The sequence below is a fragment of the Formica exsecta genome, unplaced genomic scaffold, assembly GCF_003651465.1.
Source record: "Formica exsecta isolate Colony F162 unplaced genomic scaffold, ASM365146v1 scaffold21, whole genome shotgun sequence".
Classification (NCBI taxonomy): domain Eukaryota; kingdom Metazoa; phylum Arthropoda; class Insecta; order Hymenoptera; family Formicidae; genus Formica; species Formica exsecta.
The window spans coordinates 589,612-605,541 of NW_021849398.1; the positions used below are offsets into that span (position 1 = coordinate 589,612).

The 15,930-nt window shown below is 31.9% G+C and overlaps 1 protein-coding gene across 4 annotated transcripts in view; it reads right to left on the reverse strand.

The window, feature by feature from the left end:
• Positions 1-751: 751 nt before the first annotated feature.
• LOC115234990 (rootletin) overlaps positions 752-15,930 on the reverse strand; it is a 17,831-nt gene continuing 2,652 nt past the window's right edge. The window contains exons 1-27 of one of the 4 annotated variants that reach the window (XM_029806460.1): positions 12,171-12,564; positions 10,606-10,698; positions 9,468-9,689; positions 9,165-9,367; positions 8,675-9,059; positions 8,429-8,587; positions 8,043-8,345; positions 7,731-7,967; positions 7,515-7,651; positions 7,259-7,419; positions 7,041-7,171; positions 6,610-6,972; positions 6,157-6,516; positions 5,798-5,990; positions 5,326-5,685; positions 5,064-5,249; positions 4,742-4,986; positions 4,456-4,671; positions 4,165-4,375; positions 3,945-4,057; positions 3,685-3,861; positions 3,510-3,617; positions 3,260-3,439; positions 2,718-2,930; positions 2,343-2,648; positions 1,818-2,204; positions 752-1,687 (exon numbers count right to left, since the gene is read on the reverse strand). In XM_029806460.1, coding sequence (XP_029662320.1) covers positions 1,406-1,687; positions 1,818-2,204; positions 2,343-2,648; positions 2,718-2,930; positions 3,260-3,439; positions 3,510-3,617; positions 3,685-3,861; positions 3,945-4,057; positions 4,165-4,375; positions 4,456-4,671; positions 4,742-4,986; positions 5,064-5,249; positions 5,326-5,685; positions 5,798-5,990; positions 6,157-6,516; positions 6,610-6,972; positions 7,041-7,171; positions 7,259-7,419; positions 7,515-7,651; positions 7,731-7,967; positions 8,043-8,345; positions 8,429-8,587; positions 8,675-9,059; positions 9,165-9,367; positions 9,468-9,689; positions 10,606-10,656 — 5,889 coding nt within the window. In that variant the 5' untranslated portion in view covers positions 10,657-10,698; positions 12,171-12,564 and the 3' untranslated portion in view covers positions 752-1,405. Of the gene's footprint in view, positions 1,688-1,817; positions 2,205-2,342; positions 2,649-2,717; positions 2,931-3,259; positions 3,440-3,509; positions 3,618-3,684; positions 3,862-3,944; positions 4,058-4,164; positions 4,376-4,455; positions 4,672-4,741; positions 4,987-5,063; positions 5,250-5,325; positions 5,686-5,797; positions 5,991-6,156; positions 6,517-6,609; positions 6,973-7,040; positions 7,172-7,258; positions 7,420-7,514; positions 7,652-7,730; positions 7,968-8,042; positions 8,346-8,428; positions 8,588-8,674; positions 9,060-9,164; positions 9,368-9,467; positions 9,690-9,808; positions 10,565-10,605; positions 10,699-12,170; positions 12,565-15,930 lie in introns of those variants that run through there. The other 3 variants (XM_029806459.1, XM_029806458.1, XM_029806461.1) reach the window with 3 other exon arrangements.

Consider the following 15,930-nt stretch of genomic DNA (forward strand, 5'->3'; position numbering starts at 1 on the left):
ACTCTCAATCATCCTGTATCAGGCTACATATAGTGCACAGGACTGGATGTCTATATTCTTAATAATAAAGAACAGACACAGTCCACTCGCTGTCATCTATGTCTGTATTTTTTAATCCTCTGCTGTGTATTACAGCATTACCGTTCTCTACACTTTACGTTAGCAAATGGCTCAGTGACTTTGCATCTCTATCTGATAATCAGAAGCTTATCTCTACAATGCTCTTGTTTGCTGATTTTCTTTGGTCTCAAAATGAGACTAAACATAGCATTTTTTTCTTACTGTTGCCACCTACTTTATAAGCACTTCTCATTATATGAGAATTGCAAGCTTTCCTTTTATAATATATCTTTTCAATTAATTGCGTCAAAAACAATGCAATATTATACACACACACATATATATATATATATATATATATATATATTTACTTTGTTTTGCTAGACACAATACGCAGTAAGCGTGAACGATTTATACATATACATGGATATACATGTACCTATATGTCGTTCGAGACTTCAAATAGATGGAACTTCGCATACACCATTCGTTTGCAGAGGCACGCCATTGTCTCTCAGCTTTATGGAGCTGGAAACGGGGAACGTAAATTAATCACAATATTAATGGACGGATTGTGGACTAGTACAACTTGTATTAAAACTTTTGTTGTAAAGTCTTGTTAAATATTAGATAATAATTTATATATTAATATATGCTTTTGGATATATAAGCAAAAGTTATGAGATAATAAAAAGAGATCATTTTATGTGTATTAACCGTTAACTAATATTAAACTGACTTTTATGCAACTATTTCTTTATAATCATATAATTAGACAAGAATTGACATAGCAAAAGAAATTTGCAAATATTATTATTTAGCTAAATATTCTTGTAAAATGTATATATGTCATATCACAAAAACTTTCACATACATTAATAAACATACATTTCATGCACATTAATAAACTATACCAAATATGTCTGTATCTTATATATATATATGTATATATAATCATTTGGAAGCATAAAATTTGTATAAAAAATTTGTTAAAAGTTCAATATATTTAATATAAAAATCGTATATCAAATAAAATGTCATTAAAAATCTGAAATTGTCTTAAAATGTAAATGTGAAATTGTCTTAAAATGTAAAATGCAACAAACATCAATTCATGGTTTATCAAATTAAATTAATGATCTCATGTTCCTTCTTTAAATAATGACTTTGATATGTAATATTGAAGCGCACTTAACAATATTTTTATGTGCACAAATGATTATACTTTATATATTCTCAAGAAATATAACTACTTATATAAGTACTTATATATTCGTGTATATATAAATATATAAGTACTAGTTGATACTGGCAGTTTCCAGAGAAAGTACAGTTACTTCTCACATTATTTCAATTGTGACGGAGTGCCGGATCTGTAAGACGAAGGTGGAGCAGGTAAAGCTAATGACGGCGGTAAACTAGTGGTACTCGTTAAAGTAGAGTCTAATTTACGCGCTTCGTGTTCTAGTAATACCGCATCTAATGACGGATCTTGTGCCACAGTTCTCAAAGAATCGCCTAACGCTTGTCGCAATTGTTGCATTTCTCTACCGGCCCGTGAACTCCGTGAAACGTACAACTGTCTGCGTTTTATTTCTTGATTGAGTTGTTCTCGTAATAATTGTATCTATAAAAAAAAATATATATATATATTTTTTTTTTTATTTGTATGAATTTAAGCAATTATGTGATAGATATATGATGGGACACTATATTCTGTAATAAAAATGTATATGTTCTGTCATAGATATATGTACCTGATTTTCTAAACGTGATACTTGTTGACGATGACTTTGTTCTCTCGCCTCTAATAATTTCTCGGCCTGCAATTGCGCAGCTCTGATCCGTTCTAATTCTCCACTTCTGTCTCGACTTGTGTCCAATAACGAATGAGGAGAATATATATAAGTTGACTTGATTCGTATAATTTCGGCCTCCTTTTCCGCCAATTGGGTCTCCAATTTACGTATTTTTAATCTTAATTCTCTGTTTTCATGCTCCAGATTGTCAATGCTATAACTAGTGCCCAAAAGTTCTATGTGTGCTTTCTCTGGTCGTTCGTAACTCTTGCTTCGAATAACACTCGTTTTGCCCGCAGTAATTTGACGTTCTAAATTACGTTTATCGGCTTCTAACAGTTTCACCTATTAAAAAATATATGTATCTTTTATATATGAATATGAAATTTTTCATTTTTCTGATAGTATTTTTTGATTCTCTCTCTCTCTCTCTTCAGGAGATTGTAATTCTTGTATAAAATTAATATAATCATTTACATTTACCTTGTCATTAAGAGCATCCACTTTTCCTCTCATCTCGCTTCTTTCTCTTTGAACAGTTTGCAGTTGACGTAATAATTCTTCATCTTTGGTGGCACTGCCTTCCGATGGCCAGGTAGATAATCTTAATTGTGATTCTAAAGCTGATCGTTGCACTTCATTATTAGCTAATTCATTCTGTAGCCGCGCATTTTGATCAATCAATGATTGATTCGTATGTTTTAATTCGCTTAGAGTCTGCTGAATCGTTTCTAGGCGTTCGGATAATATTCTACGCTCGTTTTCGGTATTCGAAAGCTGTTTTTGCAGCTGAAAATAAAATAGTGTTTAATAATTTGAGCAAAAAGCTAATAGCTTATATAAAATAGAGTTTTTTACCTGTTTGAGTTTCTCATTGTTACTTTGAGAAGAAGTAGTGATCTCTATTATATTATGTTGTAATAGGTTTATCTCACTCTTGAGTTCGCTCTCCGTAGCAGATGCTTTTTCTAGTGCCAGTTTTAATTGCTCTATGGTAGATTTTAAGGATGCGCAACGTTCTTCTAGATTTGTCATAGTGCGGCTTTGCGTATCAAAGCGATCTTGCAATTTCTAGTAAGAAAAAGAGAAAAAACAGCTTTTGTAAGATTTGTATTTAAATTCCAAATCCAAAGAAATGTCTTTATTGACCAAATTATTATAATTGATTCTTTGACTCGAGTAAAGATGTCTTTATTTCAAAATACAGATTGTATTATGGACAATTAAAGCGCAACTGCGACAATAAATATCTTAATTGTCAATCCTTTGAATTTGTAATTTAATTACTACGAATCGTTACGCGTTTTGCCATCTATTATGACATATCTAAAATATAAATATATATGTGTTTTGTACACGAGAACAAGCATTTCATAGAATCGTAGATGTTTGGATCTTACTTGAATATGTGCTTCTTTTTCTTGCAGCATCATTTGCAACCTTTGGAAATCGCCGTCTAGAGACATTCTTTGTAATTCCATTTCTGTTGCGCGAGACTCGCTATGGCGAAGCTCCTTCTGAAGATTACGCTTTTCCATTTCCAATCTGTTCAATTCGTGTTTCATTTTCTCCAATTTATCCTACATATAAATATAAAGCATTATATACACTTAGATTATAATGATTATGAATATTTCTTTTAAATCATACCTCGTATTGTGATTTCTCTTCTGATTCGGTACTGATCTTTAATTCTATAATTGTCAATTTTTCACATAATTGTTTACATTCTTCGCTTTTTTGTTGCAATGCATCCAGCTAAAGATAAATAAATATTAATGTCTATTTAGTACATTCAATGTGTAAGATATATGAATAGATATACTTGTGCTTGATGGCCAGTTTGTTTTTGAGTCAGTTTCGCCTCCAAAGATTTCTTCTCTTCCTGAAGTGTACGAATATTAGTTAGAAGATTATTGATCTTTACATCCGTATTACTTTGATTCTCTTGAGATTCTTTCAGCTGTTTCTTCAAGCTACACAATTCCGTTTTGTAATCGTCCTACAATTTATTAAATCAGATTTTATTGTAACATTAATCAATAGTTTATATAATCAGCTTATAATTATCGAAACTCAGCATACTCTCTCGCGTTCGATTTGGGCAACTTGTTGCATAAGTGCTCGCACACCCTTTCTAATAGCTTCAGGATCGACATCCAATATGATATCTCTACCAGTGTCACCGTGATCTTGTACTTGATTAAAATACGTTATATATTAACTGCATGTTACATATATACCATCTCACTGTAAGATAACAATGTCTCGTTGCTGCGAATTAAACTAAGAGATTTTGTTTTACATAGATTACCACGTGCCGGACTCCACCTTCTCGATGGACTCATCAATTTAAATGGCATATTCACGCTCCCGTCCATTTGAATACCGGCGATACGGCGGAGCGTGGAGCCTACGCTGCTCAATTTTTGCTCTACTTCCTTTTTAGCGGTTTCCAATTGTGATAATTGAGCATCGAGAGCTCTCACCCTTCCTTCAGAACCTCCAAGACGCGCCTGATATTATAAGCATGCTTTTAATTTTAATACGCAAGTTGCGTTGTCTATATCTGTTTGTTATCCGTCTTCGAGAATACCTTCAACTCTTGCAATTGCTGCGTGGCATCGGCCAAGCAAACTTCCAGATTGTGCTTCTGATCTTCCAGCTTTCTCTCGCGACAACGACTATCTTCGAGACGCACCAACAACTCTTGCTCTCGAGTACGCCATCTTTCATCTTCCTCGTCCGCTCGCGTGCGTAACTTTCCCAGTTCTTGTCGTGTAATTTCCAAACTATTATCCAGGTCGACAACCTACGAGGAAAAACCTCGCGATGTATATTAATCGAATCGAATGAAAAAATCGTGTAAAACATTCTTATACCTGTTTCTTCACTTGATGCAATTGCAATTGTATACGCTCTCTTTCCTCAATCTCGTTAGCTAATCTAGCCTGCAGTTCCTTCTCTTCGTTCTGAGTTTGGGAATTATTCTCGTGACATTTCTGTAATTCGTCCTGTGTGAAGCGAAGCTGTTGTTGCAATTGCAGCGCATCACGTTCCAGATCTCGCACTTGGGCTTGTAAACGCGTTCTCTCAACGTCCATGGTTGCTCTTGTATCCTCCAATGCTAAACGCAGATATTTTAGCAGCTACATATTGAATCATTAAATATCTATATATGTATGAAAAAAGGATAATACCGACTTGCTATTTTTTGATACGATTCTTCCAATGTTCTTCCCTGTTCTCTTCTTTCTGTCTCGATTTGCTTAATACGTTCCCGTAATTCCTTGTTACTGTTATTATATTTCTCTTTTTCATATGTCGTATCTGCTAATTGTCTCTTTATATCCACTAACTCTTTGCGCGATATCTCATTAACATTGTCAGCTATAATTATATACATTTTAATTATGACAAATAATTAAAAAATTAAATAGGTTGAATAAAGGAAAGAGTTGATTACCGTCTTTAAGTTTTCTAATAGTATCGTGTAACTGATTTTGCAGTCCATCTACTTTATCTTCCGTCATATGTAATTGAACTTGCAATTCTTCAACTTCTCTTTGCGTGGACTCCCGTTCTTTCCAGAGTTCCTCTATTTTCAAATCGAGTTTCAGCTTTTCTTCGTTAGCCTTCAACTTGGTTTCGTCCAGCTTTGTTTTGAGACGATTTAATTCGTCGCGCAATTGATTCGTATTATTACGTTCTTGTTCGGCGCGTGCTGCAGCCTCCCTTTTCACACGTTCCAGAATATTCTTTTCTTCTTCTAATTCACGCATAATAGCGTCAATTTTTTCAATTAAAGCCTGTTGATCGTGATGAGCTATAACCAATTTGTTGTCAAATATTTTAAGGTATGAACATGTATTAAAAATATATATTAACTTTATAAAGATTTAATGAAGATCTAATTAAGAATATTTAGTTATACATACCTATAAGAAGTGCTTGTTGTTTATCATTCTCGGCTCTAAGAAGTGCTTCCTCGTGCTGTTTGCACAAATTCTCTATATGTTTTTGTAATTCTTCTATTCTTTGTTGCAGTTGATTAATCTCTTCATTTTTTTCTCCCTCCAATTGTGACACAGACTGTTGCAACCGTTTCTCTAAACTTATTCTTATTTGCTCCTTATAAAGGTAAGATGCAAAGGAATGGACAACAAATAAGAACATGTATAATAACTCGATGTACAACATGTCAAGGTAATAATTGGACATAGTAATATTTAATAATATTTATTAATAGTAATAATAGATAACTAAAGAAAAATTCTATAAATAAATAAATAAGTACCTTTTCATCACTCATTTTCTTCACATTTTCCTCAGACTGTCTCTTCATATTCGATATAATTTGTTGAAATTCTGCTATTTGATCACCACTCTGTTGTGTAAGTGATTGTTTCATATCTTGTGCACGTTTCTCACTGTTTTCTAATTCTTTTGTTAATCGTGTCACCTGTCCTTTTAAACTTTCCAGTTTAATTAATGTTTCTTTTTGCTCTTTCTCCAACTGTGTTTTCTTAACATGTGTAGCTTCCAAATTAGTTTGTGTATCAAATAATACTCCTTCCAATATTTCTTTTTCAGTACGTATTGATGCAAGTTGCTCTTGCATTCTTTGAATTTCTTTCTCATTTGTTTCTAGAAGCACCTATAGAAACGAAAAAAGATTTTACCTTATTTTTATAATAGTATATCGGAAAGATATATCATGTAACATCCATATAAGTAATCTTATTCTTGCCTGTTTTTCCTCATTATCTTTTACAAGATCTTTCAAGTTTCTGTTTATTCGTGCATTCATTTCGTTGGACTGTTCCAGTCTTTGCCTAAGTCTCATAAGCTCTTCATTCAATGTTTCTTTCTTTCGCGCCAAAACCGATAATTGATTACTCAAATCACTGCGTTCGCGACTCACTTGGCCCAATTCTATCTCCACTTTCTCCTTTTCTATCTCCAGAAATTTAATTTTCTCATTCAATGCAACTTTCTCAGATTCTATATCAAGCCGAGTTTGTTCCGCTTGCAATAATTCTTTCCTTAATGAATTTAAATCCCCTTGTTGATCCATACATTGACTCACAAGTTTATTTTTCTCGTCCATCATCTACGACAAGTATAATTATAATTAATATGAAATACATTACTGCTGAGATAATCTTAAATTTAGATTACTTTTTTTAATTCTTCTTGCAATTTCTGTTTATCCTGTTCATGATTAGAGCATATTGCTTCTAATTTTATCAAAATTTCTTGTATATCTGACTTTTCCAATAATATCCGTTCCAATTCCAATTCAAGATCACCTAAATTATTCATATAACTTTTGTACAACTTATCAAAGATTTATATATATATATGTGTGTGTGTATGTGTGAGAATATGTAGGATACCTTTGTTTTTTTCGATTTGAGAGATTAATTCATCAGTTTCTAATTTCTGTTGTTCCAACATATCCTTAGCTAGATAAGCTTTATTTAAATCTTCTCGTAGTGTCAAAAGTTCTTCTCGCATCTTACTACATCTATCCTCCTCTGACCGTAAACTCAATTCTCTATAAATTATTTTATACAAAAGTTATATTTGCTCTCATATATAAATAATTTAGCAGAACTAAAGCACGATTTATATAATTGTTAATTTATTTACTTTAAATCAGCATCCTGTAATACTCTGCTAAGCTCGTTCTGCAAATACAATTTTTCATCTTCCAGATTGTCGCATAGTTTTTGTAATTTATTATTGGCCTTCTGAAGTTTTTCATAATTATTTTTAACAGCCTCCAGCTATAATATAAATATCAATTAATACCTGTAATTGTATTAATAATTGTGGAAAAATCGATTAGAATACTTAGAATCCTACCATACTATTGAGTTCCATTTTATTTTTATCCAATGCATTTTTCTCCAATTTTACAGTGTCAAGACTTTTCTGCAACATCTCTTTCTCTTGACTTAGCTGTGTACATTGCGAACGACAAGTATCTAATTGAGATATCAATTCTGTCACTTTTGTATTTAATGTCTGAGCGTTTGTCTCTGCAGTATCGCATTGCTTGCGCATTGTTAAAAGCTGTTCCTTATTGGTTTGTAATTTTATCTAAATTACAGAAAGCATTTGTAAACAATTGATATGTAGAATATATATTTTTTTCTTCTTATATAATACATATACCTGTAATTCGCGTATAGTTAATTGATATTTCTGTAGAGCTGCTCGTACTGCGCTTATAGTACTCTCAGCGAGTGCTGGTATAGCGTTGCTTCTTGCACTTCTTTTCGGCGATCTTTGCGAAATTGTTCCACCAGATGATAAGTGAATATGCGGAAGTGTCTGTTTGATATCGGTATCCCGACACTCGGCATCTTGAATCACAGCATGTGCGATATCTCTTAACGCAGATTCTAACACTTCGATATCCTCTTGCATACGCGCAGTTTGAGTCACTGCCGCTTCAGAAACTCCACATCTTTCTTCCTATATATATCGGAAAACATGTATATGTATAAGTTTAGCCACAAAATTAATTAATAAATTAGATAGGATAAATTTATATCTACTAAATTGCGGATTTCTCGAATAAGCTGATCTATTCGATCGTCTTTTGTGCGAATTTCATGCTGATCAGCAGTGTGTTGTTGCTTAAGTGCTGTAATTTCTGTTTTCAAAACAGTTACATCAGCTTGTTCTTTCTCCTGTTGTTGTGCTCTCTGGGATGGCTGAAAATAAAGTAGAGAAGGGAAATACAATATAAAAGATAGAAAAATATAGATAGTTATTAATATAATTATAAAAAGATTTTATACTGTCGATTGCATTGCAGTTGCCTGTAGTTTCATAGTAAAACTTGTACTATTACACGCTGATGTCATTTCATTACATGAGGAAATAATTTCGTTTCGCAATTTGGACAAATCTCGTTCTGTAGCATATTTCATTTCTGCAAACAATCTTTTAACAGACACGACATCACGCCACAGGTTCAATAATCTGTTGTGCTCGGATATGTAATATTCATTGAATGCCTGTTCCTCTTCCTTCCATTCGTCTTCCTTAATAGCCAACTCCTCACGCAATACATCCCAATCGTTACTTAATTTCTGCAAATCGTTAGTTAACGCTTCATTTGTTTGATGAGATTCTTCGAGTTGATCTTTTAGAGATGAATTTAGTTGCAAAAGTTCTTCGCATCTGTAGCAAAGGAAAATATCTCTTTATAAAATAAAATATAATCTATACTATATTTATTTATTAAAGGATATAGTTTTATCTAATCTATATCATATTTTCACATACTTTCGTCGTTCCTCTCCAAGTTTTTGCAATGCAGTGTCCAGATCATGAATTTGCTCCTCGCGTATATCCCTAAGCGTCTGATGAGCAGCCTCTAATACGGAAGTAGATGATACTGTGGCAGTTGCTGGTTTACTAGTATCACATGGAATTGTTTCCGCCATTTGATTTTCCAATTCTGAACATCTTTGTTTATACTGCAAAACCTAAAATATGTTTACATTTATTATTTGTTTATCGCTAACAAATTTGTAATTTCCATATTAGCTTGCAGTTTCTTTAATAAAGAGAATTTACCGTACTTACTTTAGCTTGTAAACGTGAGACAAGAGCAGCTTGGTGTTGTTGAGCCTGCCGATAAGTGTCCAAACGTCTCTTGTAACTTGCAGCCTCCTGTTCCAAACGATGACGGAGCTCATAATTTTGTCTAACCAAAGCATCCGGTGACAGATCTTCATCACTACCCTGTTCCTCTATGGCACCCCCACTACGTACAGTATCCATCTTTGTTCCACTGTCTCGTTCTGTCTATAGATGCATGATTTGCTAATTCACTTCAATGCTATATAATTATATCCTTATTTTTTCTTTAAAGAGTTAAATATTTTATATTTTATTACCACAATAATATATTTCTCCAATTTTACCTGATACAATATTAATGCAAACGAACAACAGAAACTGATGAATGTGCAAGATAAAGCAATTCTTATAAAGAAATCTCATTTCGTTCTTTTTTCTTTTTTTTTTTTTTAATGCGATAATTTATTCCAATCCTAAATTATTATTATTATTAATATTGATATGCATAAGTATCATATTGAGATAAGAAATACGATACATCTGATAAATATAGGGGATGATCTACCATCAAAAACAAACATTAGAGTCATGTGCATTTTTTTTCGTGTTTTTTTTATTAAGAAAGTGCTTCCAATTTGAGAAAATTATCTATATTAGCATATACATCTCGACATCTATAAATTTTAAAAATTGTTTATATTTTTCCTGTCTTTACAGTAAAATCATACACCACTTTAAACGTTTTTATTTTTATTTTTTTTTTTTGGTTATGATTCCGTTTACTAGTACTATCTGTAGGTTGCCATGACAACCTGGTGACGTCACATTCATTGAATCTCTCCTGTGCTTATGAATCACATATAGATTCATAGATTAAATGTGCCTTATTTTTATACACACTATATCGTAGAATACAAAACTTTTATAAATCTGTAAATCGACAAAAATATGGAATTCTTTTTAAAAAATTAATTTTAGTATAATATAGAGAATTTTTTCAAATTTTTTAGATTAGAAAAAATGTATGCGTCTTTCATACATCATCAGATTCTTATCTTTTAATATCTCTTTTTCGATTATATATTCTGAATAAGTGTTTTTATATATATCAATGTTTTTATAATATAATAATCTTTTTTACCTCCTTGGCTCTGCTAGAAGCTCTGAGAAACGGTGGTCGCCGCCTTTCCATCTGTCCTCGTGCCGATAATTGTGATGTTGCTTTTGAAACTGGCTGCAACATATTTAATTTTGATTTGATTTTTCAATTTGAGTGTAATATAATATTCGATAATCTTTTTTCTTATTAAAAAAACGTTATATTTTTAAGCAGTTTATTTTTTAACAATGTCACGATTTTTTAAATTTATTTTATACATGTTTATATGTATTTTATACATTTCTTATATATATATATATATATGATTTTTTGTATATTATTAACATTTTCCCTCAATTTCTAACGAATTATTAATATTCCCTCTTCGCGCTTATCACAATTATTCTCTATAGCTATAGAAATAATAATCTGTTTTTTTATTGGAGATAACTTAAGAGCAGATTAAAACCAATTAAACGGTTAATATAACGAAATAACACGATTAATCTTCCTCTTCGAGTTTTTTTTTCTAAATTTTTGCCAGTATAATAGTTGACCCCGCTGGAAGGAAAGCTCAGATTTTTTTATAGTTACGATATAGGTCAGCTTGTTCATTGATTACATGCCGGTTTTTGCGTGATACCGAAATACCCCGTTATCACGATATGAAGACGAAACAAATTGGTGAAATAGAAATTCTGAACGCATTATGTTTTATCTCTGCGTTTTTATTTTTATCTTTGAAAGTTATTCTGTTTTCCTGATGATATCGTTTTCAAGATAGAATACTGGAAAACTATCCAAATGATTATTGTTTTGTATGTGCATACATTTTAAATAATGCCAAATAAATTCAAAAAGAAGATAAAACATTTTAAAAATTATTATTCTACATTGTATTAATTAATTCAATTTCGTTAAAGTGAGTGATTTTATCGTGCAACAATAATGCATATAATTATATATAATCTATGTATGTATGTATGTATAATCAACCGATCAATTAATAATCATTACTATTGTTTTGAATAAATATATTATTAGCTGCGAGGATTGGTATTGATGCATATTCGCGAAAAGGAAGACGCGGTTTATCTTTCGTAGCGATTGTTAGCCCAGGTGTGCGAAATTCTCATATGGGGTGATGATAACTGCATATATAATCGCGTGAATTAAACGTGCTGCGAAATCATACACCGGAAATCAACACAATATCGCATTAATTGATCGTTTCATCCTCCACGCTCCGCACAGATAATAATATCGTTCTAGGAAAATCGGTTTACTCTTGATGAATATCGCAAAAATAGAATCTAATATAGAGTTTATTATCCGCTATATTTTATATAAGTTTTAATATAGAGATATTTTTTTAATTAGTTTTACACACCCGTTCTGAATCGCAATTTTTAATTAAAAAATTGATTTCGGAACTCAATATAGAGAGTTAGCTTTTTGTATAAAAAATATGTTAAGAGCATTGTAGTGCAATAAAAGGACGCTTGACTGATAATCACACGTCAGATTCTCGAATACTTCTTAGCGGAAACTGCGATCTAGAATGAACGCGCGAAATTTATTGAATGGTTAGCATGGATAGAGTGTACTTTTCAAGGATGATGTTATCCAATGGAAACTATAGCATATTGTCGATTCACGCGGCAAATTTCAAATCATCGTGGCAACTTAAAGCTTAAAGTACAAAGGAAGTCTTTGCACGCGGAAGTCAAGCTAATGTATTCGGCAGTGATATTCTGGGCATATATCGATTGGTGCCATTCAGTGTCTGGTAGTAAGCTTGAGCTTCTTCTACTTCCTATTCGCTCGCAGATGTCAGTTACTTTAGAAGCCCTTTGCAGAAAAAAAAAACAGAAATTAGACACAATCTCATCGTACTCAAGTTATGTTTTGCTCAAAAAAGAAGATCTGATTTTTTTTGAAAGAATCCCAGAAAATCGGAAGGAAACCGGTTGTTCAAACTCTCCTTTCGTGATTTGCATAATCTTGAAAACAATCGTGAAAATAATTCTGCGAGAAAGAGAGAGAGAGAGAGAAAGAGAGAAATCGCCGCATTAAAACATAAAATATTAAAAAATTAAAACAACTTTATAATTAAATATTAAATAGCAACATTTTTCTTTCTTCTTTGTGCAAAATTATTCCAAAAATGATAGAATGTGCGAATATACTTCTTTTTTAGTATTATTCAAAACGCATTAATAAGCATGCTTCATTAGTAGTTTCCGTTGTTTCGTCTATTGACGATATGGCATCTTTTAGTTAGCATTGGACTTTGAGCTCGACAATAATTTCGCAGATAATTGTATTTGTCACAAGTGACAAATGAAGTGCAGAAATCGGTCAGACTCAAAGTGCAGAATTTCGTTTTGGTATCAAATGCCGACCCAGACTTTATTAAGTATCTTCATTTATTACGCATCGCACGATAGCGTATCTCGTAGTCAATAGCATGTTTTATAACAAATGTGTAAAAATAATAATTTTTTTGAGTCCATCATTCGCGATCTTCGTGCTAACCGATAGCCGCATTAGAAGGACGAGCGAGATTCTTTATAATGCGAGAAAATAACAAGTCCAAATTTCGCCGCGGAATTTTTTTAACGTGGAATTCCGTTGCAAAGTTTTCGCTGAGAAGAGGAATCGAATATCAAACTGGATCGAGTCAGTGCCTGTCTGTATGTATCTGAATTTTTACAGACTGTGACTTCATGGGTCAATGAGACCGTATAATCGCTTTTTCCTCGGCTTTCATGCTTCGTCCCGTAACGTCGTGAAGAACCAAGTTTTTAACAAAATGTAGGGGAGTCCATTTTTTCTTTTCGTTAACGGAACAAAGTCCATCGAGAGAACAATGTTTATTTCAAGAAATCTCGACAAAGATGTTAAGACACTTTTCTTATTGCAAAACTCTAACGATATAATTAGAAGATTTGAATTTCGAATCGATTAATCACGAAGAAAGTAATTATATGTATTAAGAAACGGGATTATACGCGCCTTTAATCGTAGCGTGAGGGAATTCGCATCAAACGCCCGGATATATTCGCGACACGTAGTTTCGTAAAAGATGCTTATCTTTGTCCTTGATCGTGCAGACTGCAATTTTCGTTTTTTTATTTATTTTGTTTTGTATTATATATATATCTGTCGTGAATTTTATTAAGATTAATTATTATCATAAAATTGAAAATCGAAAAAGTTATCCTCCCTGATAACATTTCCCGATGACATTGTTATTCACTTGCGATATTTGAGAAAAAATATTGCAAGAATTTGAGATTACGGAAAATTTCTTACGTTGCATTCTATAAATCAGACATATCGTGCGCGAAACGTGATTTTGTTGCATGCAAAATGTTTTCAAAACAACGATCCATGGATTTATCGATATTATTTCAAAATACACGTATTAATGTGTGATTTTTACTCGGTATGTTCTCGTAATAAATTTTGTCTATTTGTAAAAGTTTATTATTCGCGTTTATTGTTTACAGATATTGATATTGCTGTATCATCGATGCAATTTTGCGATTTTAAATTATGAAATCTAGAGAGAATTAAGAAAATAATCGCCGTGTCCAATGTCCAATGATTAAGATTCCAAGTCTAATGTGTTAAAATGATATCACGTAAATATATCATGTATCTAAACACAAGATTGTAAGAAATTAAAAGTAATTTAAAAAAAAAACGTGAATTACACAACGTAGCATATATGTGAAAAACCAAAGATATTTGTTTGACTCGAATGTCGATTAAAATGTTGCATCAGCTTGTTTAATATTTATTATATAACAATGATGAACATTAACTGCAAGAATTTATAGATTCTAGCGTTTTAGAAATTATACAACATACATACATTGCGAGAACGGATTTTGCGTTCCACTTTGAACATAAAATGCAATTCTATGTTATTGTTATCGCGGAGAAGAGTTTTTTATAATGAGATCAGTTATCAGAATCCTGTGAAAAATGAGAAGAATATCTTTCTCTTTTTTCCATTTTTTTCTTCTCGATATTAAAAAATAAATTATACTTTATTGCGTACATTGTCGTGTTATCGATCGATTTACTTCGTGATGATTAATGCCAGTGCACGCGAGTTAAAATACGTATCGGGGGTTGCATTTCATGTATTGTGCATGCGTAACTTGTGACATATGTCGCATGTTTACCTTATCATTAACCAAACACGGTCCGGAATCTCTCTTCAAATTTAATCATATTTACAATGCGAGTCGCGTCGATGATGTATCATCATTCATGTAAATTTCATTTTGTTGACATTGAAGAGCTTTAATTGTGTCTAGTAAGAGAAAAATGCTCATTGTACGTTATCGTAAATGCTTAATACGTGTATGAAGTAATTATACGACAGTTTAATGCTAAATGTGAGATCGTAGGCAAGTACAAATCGAGATCTATTTTACTATATCAGAACGGATAAACAAAATATCGATTTTGCGATGTATGTGAATGCATAATCGATTAAAATTATAAATAAATAATTTCTAAAAGCGTTTTTACTTTATTTTATTTCTATAAAAAAAACATATATGATGTAGTAGACACGTGACTGGTGAGTGAGGTTGCAACACGTGACAGACTGAACCCTACATCCCCATGAATAGATTATTATGATTTAACATCGACACCCCGAATGCGTCATAGCCTGTGAAACTGTCCAGTGGTGAGTCTTAATTTTTTTATAACGTATATTAAATTGATGTATCTTTGTATTTATTATAGTATCGAAATAATCAATCAAAATAGCCACCGTTTTTTTCGTGAGTATATATATTTTTATATATACTGTAATATATATTTTTTCTAAATTTTATCTAAAAAGAAATTTTTTAGAATTCTCTGTCAAAAATCTTTGAGATTTACTTGAAACAGAATTTAACGGGAAAAAATGACAAATACTACGTTCTTCATTCATATTTGCATATTTTTTGAACGAGTAAGGATAAAAACTATTTTAATAAATGTATATGTCATATTGCATAATAAATAATTGCTGTTTTATATTCGTACACGATAATAAATAATTTCAAGAAATGGAGAAAAGTTAATAAAAATATGACAATAATTATTTTTATTAATTTATAGAATTAATCAACTTTTATGTTTATCAATTACATCGTGAGCGAAAACCGGTAATGTGTTAGGATGTCTTTTCCGTAAAATCAATGTTTGAGGTAATGAAAGGAGTCAATCAACTCTCGCTAGGCGCGGAACTAGTTACCGATGTTACTAACGATTTCATTTCTACGCGAAAGTTAACCGAGCTTTACGAGGGCCCACAACCCCTTGTTTGAAGACTTTGTCGATCAATTGTAC